Source organism: Rhinoderma darwinii, chromosome 3, assembly GCF_050947455.1.
Source record: "Rhinoderma darwinii isolate aRhiDar2 chromosome 3, aRhiDar2.hap1, whole genome shotgun sequence".
Classification (NCBI taxonomy): domain Eukaryota; kingdom Metazoa; phylum Chordata; class Amphibia; order Anura; family Rhinodermatidae; genus Rhinoderma; species Rhinoderma darwinii.
Window position 1 is genome coordinate 115,565,821 of NC_134689.1, and position 16,504 is coordinate 115,582,324.

Below are 16,504 nucleotides of genomic sequence, written 5' to 3' on the forward strand. Positions count from 1 at the left end.
TTGTTTACAAGTGGCCAGCATGTGACCGCTGCAGCCGATTAGAGGGCTCAGCGGTTATGTGCCATATCGCTGAGTGGTGATGCCAGGAATACGGCACGTGACTACCGAGCGTAAATAAAGCCAATCAAGAGGTGGTATAAGGAAGAGAATAGTGTCTAACACATCTAGCAAGATGCGCAAAATTTATCATACAGCGTGCGTTACTGTGATAAATTTTGGCGCATCTTCTGACTGCCTTGTCTAAGTCAACATTAGTCAATCTTAGAAGGCATTAATAAGTCTGCACTTTTGTGTTTTGTTTCCTCACGAGTTTCAGAATCTTTTCTTGTAAAATATTGAAGAGAATTGTGTTTACAATAAAAAGGATCTGGCACTGGTTTATTAATTCCCTATCTCCTTACTAATCTAGTAGGCGCCATAATGCTAATAACTACAGTGTTTTCTGTAGGGACCCACCTATAGAGGACGTCTTGTCGTGGCAGGTGGGCTCACACAATTTGATCAAAATGTGCGCTAAGAACCTCACTATTGTAAGTATTATTTATTGATAGTGTTTAGGTGCCATTGGTGTTCGCAGAGTGCTGTCTCCATTTTCTTGTGTACTGTAGTGTTTTCTGTATGACGCTGTCTAATCTGCATCATACAGTTCTCCTCTTCACAGCCCCTGAGTGATCTCAGCTTCAATCGCGAGATCAGTCTATGTTTCTGGGCTGGGAATAGGAGAACTGTATGACGCTGATTAGACAGTGTCATACAGAAAACATTACACCGCCCAGAGTGAAAAGAAAGAGTAACCTCCCATTTGGCAAGTATAGCCAAATTAGCATATTTCACTGTATTTGTCATAGTACCTATTAGATTAGTTAGGAGATAGGGACTTAATAAACTTGTGACAGATCCTCTTTAAGATGCTGTAAACCATCCTATTCTAGTCTTGTTTGTTACAGTGTGTCAGTGTAAGGCCCCGGTTTGATCATGTTTTTGGCCTACATTGAGCGTATAAGCTCCTGACGTATTTGCTAAACGTTGGCTGTGCGGATGCCTAACAGTGGCATTCGTCACACATATTATTATGGTATACGGTAAACGAATACGTCATAAATTCTTATGAATTTTTCACGACGTATTCATTAAATGGATTCCATAATAACCTGTCGGTGACGAATGCCACTGTTAAGCATACGTTACAGGCATCCATCATCTATGTACTAGTATGGAATCCGTTTGACATATACGTCATGAAAAGCTATTGAAAAGCTCATGAAGTAAAAGTTTGTGACTTATGTTCAGCTCCCTGTCTGTTGACTGAGGATCTCATCTAAATATATGGTTTTACAACGTATGTACTATGTTAATACATCGTTTTTGTAAAAGCACTATTTTTAAATATTACTATTTGCATGTTTTTGTTTTTTGTATGCCAAAATGGCGAAGGGAGCATGGTCCGGTGCAAACTCCCTTTATGCAGATGGGTATATAAACTTGTCTGTTGGTGGTGCTTTATATGTGCTTGAGAAAGGCCATTGTATGGCCAAAATATCGCCTGCACTGTATTTGCAGCCATTGATGGAATAAAAACAGAATTACGCTTGTGACACTCTAGTTGCGTGGCTATTCTTTGTTGGTCTCTAATTTTCTGCCAGGCGGTAGAACCTGGAGCCATTTTTTGCACAGCAATATCTATGTGAACAACAGTAAGTCAGGGTTAATTGTCTGCAACTGAATGTAAACAGGAAAGTTTAAATTCAATATCAGCCAGCATATATCTTAAAAATGGTGGATAATTAAAACATAAAGTGTAGTAGAAATTGTATTAACTTTATATTATACAATGTAAGACTGGAGTACCCCTTTAAATAGTTCAGGGACTAATCCTACATTTAAAAGCTTAAAGTAATTTTTCTGCATATACCACTATACCACTAGCCCTTCAGCACATATTACTGTCCATACCCTCTGTACTAAATATATTCTTAATAAGTTATAATACAGAGCACTTCATTGACAAATGGGACAGATTTCCTAATACTGTCTTAAATTCAGACAACTTAGAATTATGTGCCAAATTTATCACAGTGGCTCATGTGGATCATAACTTTGGCGCACGTTTAGACTCTTCTGCTTAGCTTTATGCCCCCTCTTGGTTGGCTTACTTTAGTCCATTTTCTTTGTGCCAAGATGTTGGCGCAATTTGATGCATCTTAAACCACGCCACCTTTTCTGTAAAGCCACTCCCAAATTTTCGGAACAGTCGCAAACATCTGTTCTTTGTGGCGCATTTCATTAAGAAATTTGTCTAAAATAATTTGCAACGTAGGCCAAAAGGCCAACACCAATAGTAAATCAACCCCAATTTAAGCCAAAAAGAAGGTTCAAATTAGACCAGGTACCGATAGTAAATCTGCCACATTCCTCCTCCATTTTTTTTACCTTTTTCCTGTTATTAGATAGCTTGTAATATGGGTGTGATAGACCAAAATCTGTCAACTATTATAACTGGTCGGGGCATAGCACAAGATTATGATGTCTATTCTTTGCAGGATGCAGAGCTTTCTTGAGATCTGTTGACCATTATTCAGTGAGGTAACTGGCAGCCCCCTCTCTAAAGTCATAGCAAGTCCTAGTTGAGCTCAGAGGCTTTAGATTTCTTGTAGCCTTTACATATACATATACCGCTAGTAGCCTACTAAACAGATGCACATACTATCACCCCACTGACGGCTCCCCAAAGGCATTAATGGCCTGCTTAGGGAAATGACATGGTGAGTAGTGGAGACAGATACATGCAGTGTAATAGTCATTGGCACCCATATGCATAGAGCCATTCAATATATTGTAATTTGTAGCTCAGCACTTCACAAAGTGGTTTTCACATGACTTGGGAGCAGCAAGTTCTGAAAGACAGAATTGGGTGAGGCTGGGAATGCAGCTGTGCGCCGTCTATTTTAAGCGTCTCTGCGGAACAGCTGTGCATACATTCAACTCTCATAAAAGAAATCAAACCCCGATAACATCCATGGAACACCGTTCAGCTGTCAAGACCCCCTGGGTTGTCCTAGATACTCCAGAGAACCTGTACTAAAACATAAAAGCTTTCTGTAACCCCCTACAAGCCTCTTGCAAAACCTGGTTGTTTAGCTGTAAGGATATGAGGGATAAAGGAATTCTTGTTAGAAAATTTTTTTGGTAGAAATTTAGATAGGTTTCCAATTACAGTAGTAAAGACGTAAGTTCAATGGAATCAGTCAATCTTTGGTGTTGCTCCTGATTTCTATGTTGCAAGGATATCCCTACTATTTTTTATGTTTATGTTTTTTTTAAATAGATCTACAGTACTATCCAATTATAACAAGTTTATATAGACATTTTGTAATGACTACAGTAAAAAATAATGTTGTACCATGGAAGCAAATAACAAATGATTTCATTTAAAATGTGCCTCCTTTTTTTATTAAACAAACTAATATGAGGTAGAGCTTTGTGTGTAATTTAACTACATAGTTATTCAGAGGGGTTTTGTTCTATAGAATATTTTCTTTTTGCAGCCAGAGAATACAGTCAACTGTAATAATCTGGACAGTCTCCGAGGCTCCCATATTCACTGTGATATAAATACATTTTTAGATGGTATTATTTTTAATATACCATTCCTTAAAGGGTAACTACACTTTAAAAAAACTTGTGACACGTAATTGTAACATGGCAGAAGTTTTGATCGGTGCAGGTTAAGTACTGAGAACACCACCGATGACTAAAATCGAAGCAGCAGAAGTGCTTGGGTGAGCGTCAAAAAGCCAAGCAAGCGGTGTACGGACTAATAGACTTTCTATTGACCCCATACACTGCTTGCTCAACTTTCCGAGGATAGCCGATCAGAAACTAAGCGGCACAGCGCTCACCTGCATCAGTGCTTTGCTTCTGCTGCTACGTTTTAGCAATCGGTCAGTCCTCGGTCCCCCACCGATCAAAAGTTCTAACATATCACTATGACATGTGAAAAGTTTTTTACATTTTTAGTTACACTTTTACCAAGCATACATGCACGTGAAATAGCGATTGCCATATGGACGTACCAACCTTGTATTGTTTTTATGTGAAATGCATGACATTTTTCATGTGTTTTGGAGTATAACATGTAATGCCACATAATAGTAATAACATAAAAATATGTATTTATTGCAAACTCACAGAGTCACAGGCCACCTTGCTTATGTGAGATCAGAATAGCATAAAAAAGTAATCTACATTTAAAGGGATTTTACCACCAGATGAAGTGATGGCATATCACTAGCATATGCCATCACTTCCTGATCAGTTCGGGTCCATTTGCCTGGGAACCCTGTACACCGCTGCTTCTGTCTATCTGCAACTGTACAGTACTGCCAGAATATGTTGGTACTATATAAGGGCCTGTGCACATCAGTGTCAGGCTTCCGTTCATGGGTACCGTTCGATCTTTCTGCCGGAGGAACGGAAAACCAAATGGAAACCATAGCTTCCCTTTGCATTACCACTGATTTCAATGGTAATGCTTCGGTTGCAGTTGGTTTCCGTTTGTTTCCGTTCCAAAAGGTTTCTTTTTTTTTTTTTTTTTTAAACAATAGCATAGTCAACTACGCTATTGTTTCTGCAAAAAAAATGGAACCCGATGCTGATGTGAACAGGCCCTTAGCAACATGAATTAAATAAATGTTGCGGCTGTGTTGGTTTTACCTGTTCAGCAGGTGGATGGAAGTGATGATATGCAGAAAAATGAATGCAACACAGCCCCGTTATTTATTACCTATGCCTATATATCCCAAGCGTATTCTGGCAGCACCACGTAAGGCTTGTTGCCAATGGGGCTCACAATGTAATTTACCTATTTATTATTTATTTCTGTTACTTATATTTATTTATTTCTTTCTGTTACTTATATAGTGCCAACATATTCCACAACACTGTACAAAGGCCCACACTTACTTGTCCCCACTGGGGCTCACAATCTAAGTTCTCTATCCTGTTTTTTGCGGTGTGGGAGTAAACCGGAATACCTGGAGGAAACCCACACAAACACAGGGAGAACATACAAACTCCATGCAGATATTGTCCTTGGTTGGATTTGAACCCAGGACCCCAGCACTGTCCTTGGAGTGTGCAAAGAAACCAAAGATAACATACAAACTCCATTCATATGTTTTCCTTGGTTGGATTCAAACCTAGTACTGTAAGGCAACAGTTCTAACCACTCATCCACCGGGCTGCCCCATTAGACTTGGTCCTGCGCTATGCAGAAACACTGCATAAGTCGAGGTCCCAGAGATCCACCCACACTGAACATGAAGCTGTAAGGTCGGGTCCTGAGTGGTCCATGGGCCTAGTGGGTTTTCGCGGAAAAAATGGTATAGAGACAGTAGTCATGGCAAAAACTAATCTTTATTAGGGCCGGTGTTGCGTCACACCCGAACACAGCAATAACTTGTCAGACTTGAGAGGGACAGTTCTTACAAGTTGCAGTTCAGGCAGGCGTTTGATGAATGGCTCACACTAGTCAGACAAAGTCAAGGATGCTCCTCCGTGATACAGGAGTACATCCTAAACCTTATCTCCGGCCTAGCACTAGGTTTCAACTGCCTGCTCACTTTCTGCTCTGCTCCACTCACACTGGGTGGATCATTTCAAGAGGATTTTTCTGGCATAAAAAAAGTCACTAATTTTGGTGCACGCCATACTAGCGCTAATTAGTGCAAATTTTTACTTTTCTCACCACTTTCGGAAAGTGGCGAGAAAAGAGGGCAGGGTTTAGCTGAAGGGGTTTGAGCCTGGGCCGGGCCACGGGCCAGAACAACAGATTTATCATTCTTTGCACCAGAAACTGGCGAAAGTTAATCTTGCCGATCTCTATGCTGCTCTTAGCAAGCATAGATATTTCTGCTCTGTCGCACGCACAGCCAAAAATGTGGCAAATATATTAAAATGTTTGCATCTCTTAATATATTTGGTGCATTTTCCGATTAAGTAAATTACAGCTTCACAGCTCTTGTCACAAAGATCACTTTGCAGCTTCTCTTGCAGCAGTTATCTCTTACACTCGAGAGCCAGGTTCCTCCACTTACACCCAAACACTGAACACCTTTCAGCGGGAAGACCGCCATTGTATAGAAGGATGTGGCATAGCCATGCTGCAAATTCCTGGCACTGTTACATACAGCACAGCAGAAATTTTGCAAAGGTGGCATCTGGGCCATACGGATGTAGCCATCTTTAATTTGATTCTGATAATTTGCTACAGCATGATATCACATGTCATAAGCCATTGAAAAAGTCAAGATAAGGGATCTAGCCATTGTTTATTTAATGCGTTAAAAGTCAAGGAAAAGACGGCTACATCTGTACATCCCGGCATAAAGCAATTTAGTCAGAGAGCCAACCATCATTCTGCCTCACCTGCAAATCAAAAGTATCAATACAGTGCAATACACAACAGCAGCCACAAATCCAACCGGTCCGACAGGCCACTCTTCATCCTAAGGAAGGCCACCTAGGGGATGAAAACAGCAATATTAGCACACAGTTTAAAGGCACAGTACATAAATAAATGGACCAAATTGTGTCATATATACAAATTAGACATCAAATTCCTTTTTAAAGTGAACCTGTCACCAGAATTTCACCTATTGAACTTTACTTACCCCTCACTGGCCGCTGCTTTCAAAAGTTCATTGCCATTATCCCCTCTCCTAAACTCCAACTGTAAATGACGGTCTGCAAACATTTTGCGACTTTTATCGTAATAATCCGTTGTCCCTTTGTGCGCACACACCAGAAGAGGACATCAATGCACAAGCCCAGGATTTTGTGTGCTGGGGAAGGTGAGGAGCTGTCAATTAAAAGTAAGGAGGTGGGGTAAACTCGGAAAGACTTAAGGAATAAAGATTTGACACTTTTCAAACAAAGATTTGACTCTTTTCAAACAAAAATATGACTATTTTATGCTCATTAGCATACGGTGTGGGAACACTAAAAAACTGAATACTAAAGCTACAGAGCCGACTAAGAAGATAATTATAGGTTATATAGAAATTATTTTTCACCCACTACCACCAGGTATTGCTTGTTTAATAGGTGAAATGCTGGTGACAGGTTCCCTTTAAGAGTTGGGGATTTTCCTTAAAGCAATAGCATATGCTAGCTATATACCATTACTACTTTGGCTAGGAATAGCTCTTATTTGGAAAAGGAGGACAAAAACAGCATCTTATTTTATCATCTATAGATCACTTACAAATAGATCCACAGATCTACAAGAAGCAAACCCTTGGAGTACAAATAGCAGGATGAAAACATTAGGGTGCTTAAAGTGAAAAAAACTAATAAAAAATGCCTGAACTGAACTGAACTGAAAAATAGTTCGTATTTATTTTTCACATGATGGTACATGATTTTTAAATTATTACTTTACTTATATATAAAATATTTTGGTCTTACAGGAAACCTTTTCCTATTGGAGACAAGGTGACCTTCAGAGGTAAAGACTGTGTTTGCCAGCATTGTTCCCAGTCTTTAGTAAGTGACAAGCCAATCAAGATCCATGGACCAAGCCGTAAGTACTTCTATCTAATGGAGGATATTCATGCCTGTGTCATATAAACCAACTGTGGTAGGCTAAGATAAATGGACATATAAACCCTTAAATAAATCACGCGACACAGCTTTCATTTTTTCAAGTGGGTCGACTCGAGTGTCGGACACAGCTTTATTATTCCAATAACTTACTTATTAGGTAACAAAATAGTAATATTTAATTTTGTATAAATTGACCTTAACTGTATAACATATAACATGGTTATATATAACATGGTTATATGAAAAACCAAACCCGCATGCCAGCCTAAAACTGAGGGCATGTGGGTAAGAACTACTACCATTAACCGCCAGCTGTGACAAATTACCAAAAACACCACGTCACATAACCAATACCCGTCAGGCAAATACAGCACATCACAAGAATATAATCACAATCCGCATGATGAAACCATCCACATAACCAGAGTTTGAAATATCCAGGCCGGACCTCGTGACCGGAAGAACTAACCTACTCGCCATTGTAGCAGCCCCGATTCTAAAGGTATGCATACCAAAATCATTCGGTGGAAAACCAGCATGCGCCAAAACCTTCTTTAAAGACTGACGAAAACTGAAAACTCGTTAATGGTTTACCGTCGATAAGAATTGCAAACCGAGGAAACAGACACGCAAATGAGGCGAAACTGAGGAAACCCGGCACAGAGCTCCCGGGACCGGATGGAAAGAGACCCAACAACCACAACCAAACACATCAGTTTTAGACCGCCGAATACGAAGCTGAAGGGAAGAAGAGAAAACCACTACGTCCTCCAATGGCAAACTCCCAGGGCGAGACGCACTCGCACCAACTCGGAAACACGCAGGGCACCGAAAAAAGATAAAACAAAAGCAACAGAAAACAAGGAGACTTCAAACGGGGAAGAACAAACGTAAGGAAGGGAAGAGACTCATTTCTGTAGCATAGAAAAGGAAACAGGACAACGAGATTCACGCCGAACAGGCGACTTCTTCCACCCTCTTAAAACTTGAGGAATAAAAAAGGCAGTTTAAATAAAAATTACACACCCGCGAGCCGACGCTGCGCAACTAGTCCTGAAACCCTGCAATCATGCAAACGCGACAAATAGTCCAAAGTAACAGACAAACGAACATCATCAGTAATAGAATGCAACCTATCCCTGGCTACCTCCACCCACTCATTTCACGCCTTACCATAAGCAGACCAGGTGGACGGGGCCAGGGACGATCTCACATAACGCACTAATTGGGATCCAGCAGCTTCCATAGTGCCTTCGGGCAGAGGGTCCCCGCAAGTTCTGCCTGCGGACATAGGGAACGAAAAAACCTGCCAATTGAAATGAGAAAGAATCTGCTGATTCTCTTTCTCATTTCAATTGGCAGGTTTTTTCGATGCAATTCAAGATCCCAGGAATGTGGTGAGCCCGGCACTGGATATTACATTGCAAGAACCGCAAGACCAGATGCCAGAGCAACACCACCACCGGCTCTGAGGAAGAAGTGAGTTTATTAATAGCAAAAACCACACTGAAATTATCTGACTAAAAATAAACTGAACTATTAGGCTTAACCCCCCCCCCCCCCCCCACAAGTAAACTGCCACCACTATAGGCAACAGCTCAAGAAGGATCAGGTAAGCACACCAACCCTTGGAACGCCATACGTCTGGCCAGGGAGCAGCACACCAAGCCAAGCCACGCACGGCACCAAAGCCTACAGCACCTGACGCATCAGTAAACAATTCCAGGTCACGGTTAGTCGCTAAGGGGGAACGCCAACAGGTGCGACCAATATAGTCCCCAAAAACGTATGCCAGACGCGCAAATCAGCCTTAATGGAAGAAGAAATGCGAAGGAAATGGCAAGGTCGCAAGACACCAGTCGTAGCCAAGGAAAGGCGCCTGTAAAAAATCCTGCCCATAGGCATGATCCTGAGAGCAAAGACCAACAAACCCAGCAAGGACTGAACTTACCTAAGCGGTAGCTTGCGCGAAGCCAAAGCCAAATCCCAAAAATCCCTAATCTTAACAACTTTTCCGCAGGCAAGCAAAACAGCATCTCCACCGAATCTATCTCAATACCCAAAAAACAAAGTGATATGCAGGGCCCCTCAATCTTATCCTCAGACAAGGGAACTCCAAAACGGCAGCAGATATAACAAATATATGACAAAAGATCATTACAATGTGGTGAAGAATCAGGATAAACAAATAAAAAGTCATCCAGGTAGTGAGTGACAGAAGCCGAACCGGTGACATGGCGCAACACCAATTCAAGAAAGGAACGGAAAACTTCAAAATAAAAACAAGAAATGGAGCAACCCATAGGCAGGCACATGTCATAGTAAAAACCCCCGATCAGATTACAGCCTAAAAGGTGTAAGCGATCAGCATGAACGGGCAACAGGCGAAACGCAGACTCAACATCAGATTTCGCCAAAAGGGCACCCCTGCCCGCCGTACAAACCAAATCAACCGCCCTATAAAATGACAAGTAAGAAACTGCAGCAAGGTCCCTGCTAATACTGTCATTAACAGAAGAATCCCTGGAGTGGGAGAGGTGGTGAATGAGGCAAAACTTACCAGGGTCCTTCTTGGGGACAACACCCAAAGGGGAAAGCCAAGGGTCCGGAAAAGGGCCATCAATACGACACAGCTCCACCTCCTACCCCACCTCACGGAGTATTATGGGAAAATCCACAGCGGATTTCAAATTACCAGAAAAAACGGGCTCTGCACTGTAAGTAAACCGAAAGAAAAAAACGTGGGAAAAACCAACTCTAAGCAGAGCGGCCTCCCCCATCTTGGGGTACCGTCCTAACCAAGGCAGCATCTCTGGACGCAAACCGGCGTCCTCTGTCCTACCCGGATATGCAGGGTGATATGAGGGCAAATTACGCCGGGTGCATCTACTGAGTGTGTAAGTACACAAGTAGAGCATTGATGTCTAAATTTACATGACACGAAACCTGCAGTGAACCTCATTGAAGAGCCAGCAGGTTCCGGTCTTGCGCAATTCAAAACCCCCAGCTCCAGCCCCAGCACCGGAGGGTATGACATAGGATTTGGGTGGATGTCGGAAAGGGACTCTGTGACATCATAAGGCGCAACCAAACGTCGGTTGCCTTAGTATCCTACCCGGCCTCGGGCTTGAGTCTGAGGCGCCTATGAAACTCCTCAATGTAGCGCCACCACGCGGAACCACCATGAGACCTGTAAGCACTGAAAATAGTATCCATATATACGAACAACTGATAACCGCACTCAGGGCGTTATTGACCCAAAACACAACCTAAAACAGTGAAGGCCTGTATCCAATTGTTAAAAGTCCTGTCGACCTGGGGTTTAAGCGAAACCCCCCGTTCAAACCGCCTCTCCTTGTCCACAGTAGTGGAGTTAACAGAAATCAAAGACCATATGTCAACATAATCATTTTTAAAGATCTTGTCCCTCGTATCGTCAGAAAGGTGAGCCCCCAGAGGGGCAATACCACAAAAATACGTATCCCTGAAAACAGGTAAGGAAGGCATCGACGTAGAAATGGAAGCCTCAACCGAAGACTTCCGAACCACGGACTGCGCCTGGGCCCCCCCCCAGGAGACTTACCTGCCCAACTGGGCCCGAACAGTTGCCAACAAAACATCATCAGAAAAGGTATTAACATTCCATGCCTGCAGACAATCATACTCACAAGGGACAGACGTACCTCCTGGAACCAGCGCCGATTAAATTGGGGGAGCAGGCATTGTGGGAACTGATGGTACTACAGCCGGCTCGACCTCCGACACCACTCGACTCCTCCTGGGTGACCTGGATCGATGACGGCGAGCAGAATGAGAGCCAGACGGAAGCTCGCCATGATCAGCGGAGCTATCACTCTCAGAAAATGAACCCGACGATGATGGGGGACCGCCAAGAACGACGATGACGATGTGACCGCATGGAGCGACCCCAACGAGGGCGAGACCAATGGTGACTACCGCTAACCTGGGAAGCAGCCAAGGAAGGAGTGGAACGGGCCTCCGCCAAGATATAGGCGGGCCCCAAACTAGGGTGTACTAACACAGTGTCCGCATCAGCAAGAGCACTGGATGGCCGTAAGGATTGAACCTGGGTACAGGGAAAGTCATCAAACAATGGGGGGGCGTCCCCCCAGACTACTGGGACCAGCCTGCGCTGCCCGAGAAAGAGGAGGACACCTTCCAGACCGCGAGCCCGTGGACTTGCGAATGGCAGGGGGAGGTGAGAAGTCCCGGGCAAAGCTACTACAGCAGCAGGCGCCGACGCTGTAGTGGCGGACAGCGTGCTCCGCATGGCCGCCAAACGGGATCGCTCCCTGCCTGGGGCGGCGGAAGCGACAGCCACCTGCTTCGAAAGGGTCCTGGCCACAGTCACAGCCACCGGAGTGGCAGATGGCACCGGAGCCGGTACAACATGTAATGCAGCGGAGGGGAAGGGCCGAGCTAAGGCGGGCCTAGGCTACAGAGCCTGAGACCGCGTGGCAGTCCCGGCTGAAGGGCAGAGGCGGGTGGGAGGCAGGACGGCCGCGAAAAGCGTCGATTAGCCACACACACAGTCTGAATAAGAGACTGTAGGCAGCCACTACCTTCATCCAGAAGACGCAGCCTAATTATCTCAGTCAGCTTTTGCCGGTCCATGGTGAAAAATCACACGGCCAAAAGAGGAAGGAGGAAGTGGCCCGGTCCCTATAAGCCCTACAGATTACCATAGCCACCCGCTTTACAAATTTATTAGTTGACCAATAAAACTTTGTTACTCTGTCCGTGGTAGTTACAGCAGAGGAAGCGCAATCTCTCGAGATTACGCAGTAAATGACAGGTTACAACGAGATTCCCGAGGAATGTCTATTTACTGTCTAAACACTTCAGTATCGTTAATGTGTTAGTATAAGACAGCACATAAGGATCTAGCAGGATCCCTATGCGCTGTCTAAATGAATGGAGAGGAGTGCATGACACTGATTGGTCACCGTCATACACTCCTCTGTACAACGCCCACTTGGTCTAAAGTAAAAACACGCCCACTTGGGCATTAAGCAACTCATTAGCATAAATCTAAAATCGCTAATAAAGTGGTGAAAACAGATAGTTTTATTAAATAAAAAGCACTGCTGTCACCTACATTATAGCGCCAATCTCCTTATGTAGGAGATAGGACACTTATAATGTGGTGACAGAGCCTCTTTAAGATCTGTATATTATAAAGGGTTAAGGAAATATCAACAATGCCTTCTTACATTTGTCATTGACTTTCAAACATGCTAGTAATTGTACATTAAAATGATCGGGATGTGTAAAGAGGGTGATGGTACCAAAAATACTCAAATATCAAAATGACCTATGTACTCACATAGACATAGATCTCATTCAGGTGTTCTCTGTCCAGCATAGAAATCAGGACTATGGACAGCAGCCTCTTCACACCTAGTGACCTTCCCCACATAAGATTGTACTAGTAGTACCCAGCGGTTTAATGATTCTGCCTGGCTGTTGTACAAGTTTACGAAGACATTTAGTAATAATGTGCTTATTGACACATAATGCAATGTAATCAAATGTATCTTATGATCCATTATTTCTGTGGAGAAAAAAAACCCATTTACATTCACACATCATGAACTTAAAGAACACATTTGCAGTATAAGGGACCTTGTATTTTTCTATTTCTATTTTTCTAGACCTTTTGCATTTTTTCTACTTTTTAGCAATTGTTATAGGGAACAAAATGATCTATTGCCATTTAATATTTTTTGAGGATCTTTTTCTTTTGAATTTCTTCTTTTTTTTGTATGGCTAATTTTGACACAATTTACAATTTTCTGATGACACAAGGTGATTTACTTATAGATACCCAGCCCAGGTCTAGGGAAAATTATAAAGAAAAATAAATGTAAGATAATACAAGATACTAATGGGAACCATCAAAAGACTGCTGGTGCTGACTAAGGCTGGGTTCACACGAGCGTGGCGTTTTTGCGCACGCAAAAACGCAGCGTTTTGCGTGCGCAAAAGCCACTTAACAGCTCCGTGTGTCATCAGCATATGATGCGCGGCTGTGTGATTTTCGCGCAGCCGCCATCATAATGACACTCCGTTTGGATGTTTGTAAACAGAAAAGCACGTGGTGCTTTTCTGTTTTCATTCATCCTTTTGACAGCTGTTGCGCGAATCACGCAGTTCGCACGGAAGTGCTTCCGTGCAGCATGCGTTGTTTTCACGCACCCATTGACTTCAATGGGTGCGTGATTCACGCAAAACGGCCAAAGAACGGACATGTCGTGACTTTTTTTTCAGCGCACTCACGCTGAGTAAAAATGACGGACATGTCTGCACGGCCCCATAGACTAATATAGGTCTGTGCAACACGCGTGCAAATCACGCGCGTTGCACGGACGTTTTTCCCATTCGTCTGAATAAAGCCTAAGAGACATTTTTTATAATAAGAGTCTTTAGAATCTTTAGTTTTAGAAGTCTATGGGTGTGTTCACACTTTCAAGATTTGCCTATGGCAATTCCTGACATGTATTTTACAAAGCAGAGTTCTGGGGCTGACACTCTAATTTGTGCAGTGGATTTGCCGGCAGATCCGCACAAGGATTAATCTCATTGTCATTTAATGGGGCTAATTCATGGATTTTCCGTGCAGAATCCACAAGAATAATGATCATGCTCATTATTCTCGTCGAAGATTTATTTTACTGAGTGAATGCGATATAAAATACCTCATTCACTTGTGTTGGATGCAGAATGTTAGCAGATTTGTTGAGGAATTAAGTACGGAATCCACGCCTAGATCCTTATCAAATCCTGAACATGTGAACATAGGATAACAGATCAATACAATAATAAATCATTATGAGACTGCCTTCCAAAGGTGCCAGATCTAAGCGAAGTTATGCTTAATTCTGAACTGAAGTGTGAGTGTACAGTTATTCATGTATCAGTTATAATTGATATAGCATTGCATATCCTATCGGTTAGTTACTACTACGTACCATGATGCCAAGCCAATTATTTGGTAAATTTGCAGGTTTAGGTTTTGGTTATAGATCTTATCGATGTGACCATTTGTCAACTTCCGATTTATGTAGATGTGGCTCTTAGTGAGTGGAGATACCAAAGTAAGGCATTTTTTTTTATATATATATATATATATATATATATATATATATATATATATATATATGTATATATATATATATGAAAACACAAAAGTTTCATCAGCATATTCCAGCAAAATGAAACAAAACGTGTATACAGGTGCAAGAATGCCTGTGACTGCAAATTTTTTCTTGTGTGATGTATATATGAAAGGACCTATATTTAGAGATGCGTATTTTGTGCGTTTTTATATGTCACAAAAATGTCTTATCACAACAAATTGCGACATATATCCCCTGAAATCAATGGGATCTGTCATGATATCCTTTTCCCAACCTTTCCTTGGTCACAAAAAACAATGTGAAAAGGGCCAAAAAATGTTGAACTCAAACCTGTTGTCTCTAAAAGCAGAAGCCTCGAGTAACCTGATGTTTGCCTGACTGCTAGATACATGGAATTGCTAATTGCCTCGTTGAAATTGGAAATTGAAAACCTTGGGGCATTTAGCTTTGAGAACATACAGTATTTGTCTGTGAGTGGAAGGGAGTGGAGAAACAACACCTCATATCCTTGTCAGAAAGCATTGTATTTTTACAGGAGAGGCAGATCCAAAACATATTGGGTGGATCAACATATAATGGTTCAATGAGGAATCACTATTCGCAACTTCTGGAAAGTTCGTTTTTATTTCCATCTGGAAAACACATATCGGCCAAAGTATATTTTTCTTTTGCTGGTGTAGAATTAGAATTCACTATGTCAATGCAGAGCAGATAAAGCATTAATATGAATCATTTGTTATCACACAACAGTGTCACTTTGCTGCACAAGTTGGGAGCGAGCAGAAAATGGATAATACATCATTGTCAATGGTCTGCCACTGTCCAAAAATACTGCATTAGGAAAGCACATTTATAAGACTTGCCGTGATGGGTTTTCTAATGTTAATAATAAAAGCTTGCATGATAGTGTAGCGCAAGGAATGGTCATTAATCAAACATGTTCTCTATTGTGAACCTAAGTCCAGGATGCTGTTGAGGGACATTTTTGCATCACATTTTTTTTTCTTTTAAAAATGCAGATTGTGCCGGGTGTAAGGAAGAGATCAAACATGGCCAATCACTGTTGGCACTGGAGAAACAGTGGCACGTCAGCTGCTTTAAGTGTCAGACATGCGGCATCATCCTGACTGGGGAGTATATCAGCAAGTGAGTAATGATCACACAGTGCATGAAAGGGCATAGTGACAGATTGAGTTTAAGTTGTTCATCCAGAGAACATTAACCAAGTCCTACCAGGAGAAATGAGTAAAAGATATTTTATGATTAACTAAATATCCGGAAAAAAAAAGTAATATATGAGTTCAAGCCCAAAACCTGAGGCTGCACTACTGAGAGATTCCGATGATAACATGACCACTTTTTCATGAAAACCTTATGTGCGTTCAAATTTCCAGATATATCAGGATCCTACACATATAAGCTTTGGATGTCGTACTATTCAAGCCTGGTAAAATGGTGATGTTAATGTATTTATTCTATGCTTTAATTTCATTCACACTCTCCATGACAAAACTGTAATCTGGCAGAAATCAGAATAAGAAATCTCATCAGAAAATCTCATTTGTGCAGCCTCAAGCTTTGGACTGGTAAATTCAAGCAATCATTTCTCAACATAGGAGCAGAATATTATGTAAAATTTAATGGGACTTTTAGAAATCTCTGCTGGTAGGTTTCTTTTAATCACTTCAGAAACAGTATACTGTATATAAAAATATCCTTGTTTCCATTTACATTGTAGT

General features: G+C 42.0%; 1 protein-coding gene across 7 annotated transcripts in view; it reads left to right on the forward strand.

The window, feature by feature from the left end:
• The window catches only part of ABLIM3 (actin binding LIM protein family member 3), a 169,945-nt gene that overhangs the window by 109,652 nt on the left and 43,789 nt on the right, over window positions 1–16,504 (forward strand). For all 7 annotated transcript variants that reach the window (XM_075856595.1, XM_075856591.1, XM_075856592.1 and 4 more), the window contains exons 4-5: window positions 7,470–7,582; window positions 15,785–15,911. In XM_075856595.1, the coding sequence (XP_075712710.1) occupies window positions 7,470–7,582; window positions 15,785–15,911 (240 nt within the window). The remainder of the gene's footprint in view (window positions 1–7,469; window positions 7,583–15,784; window positions 15,912–16,504) is intronic.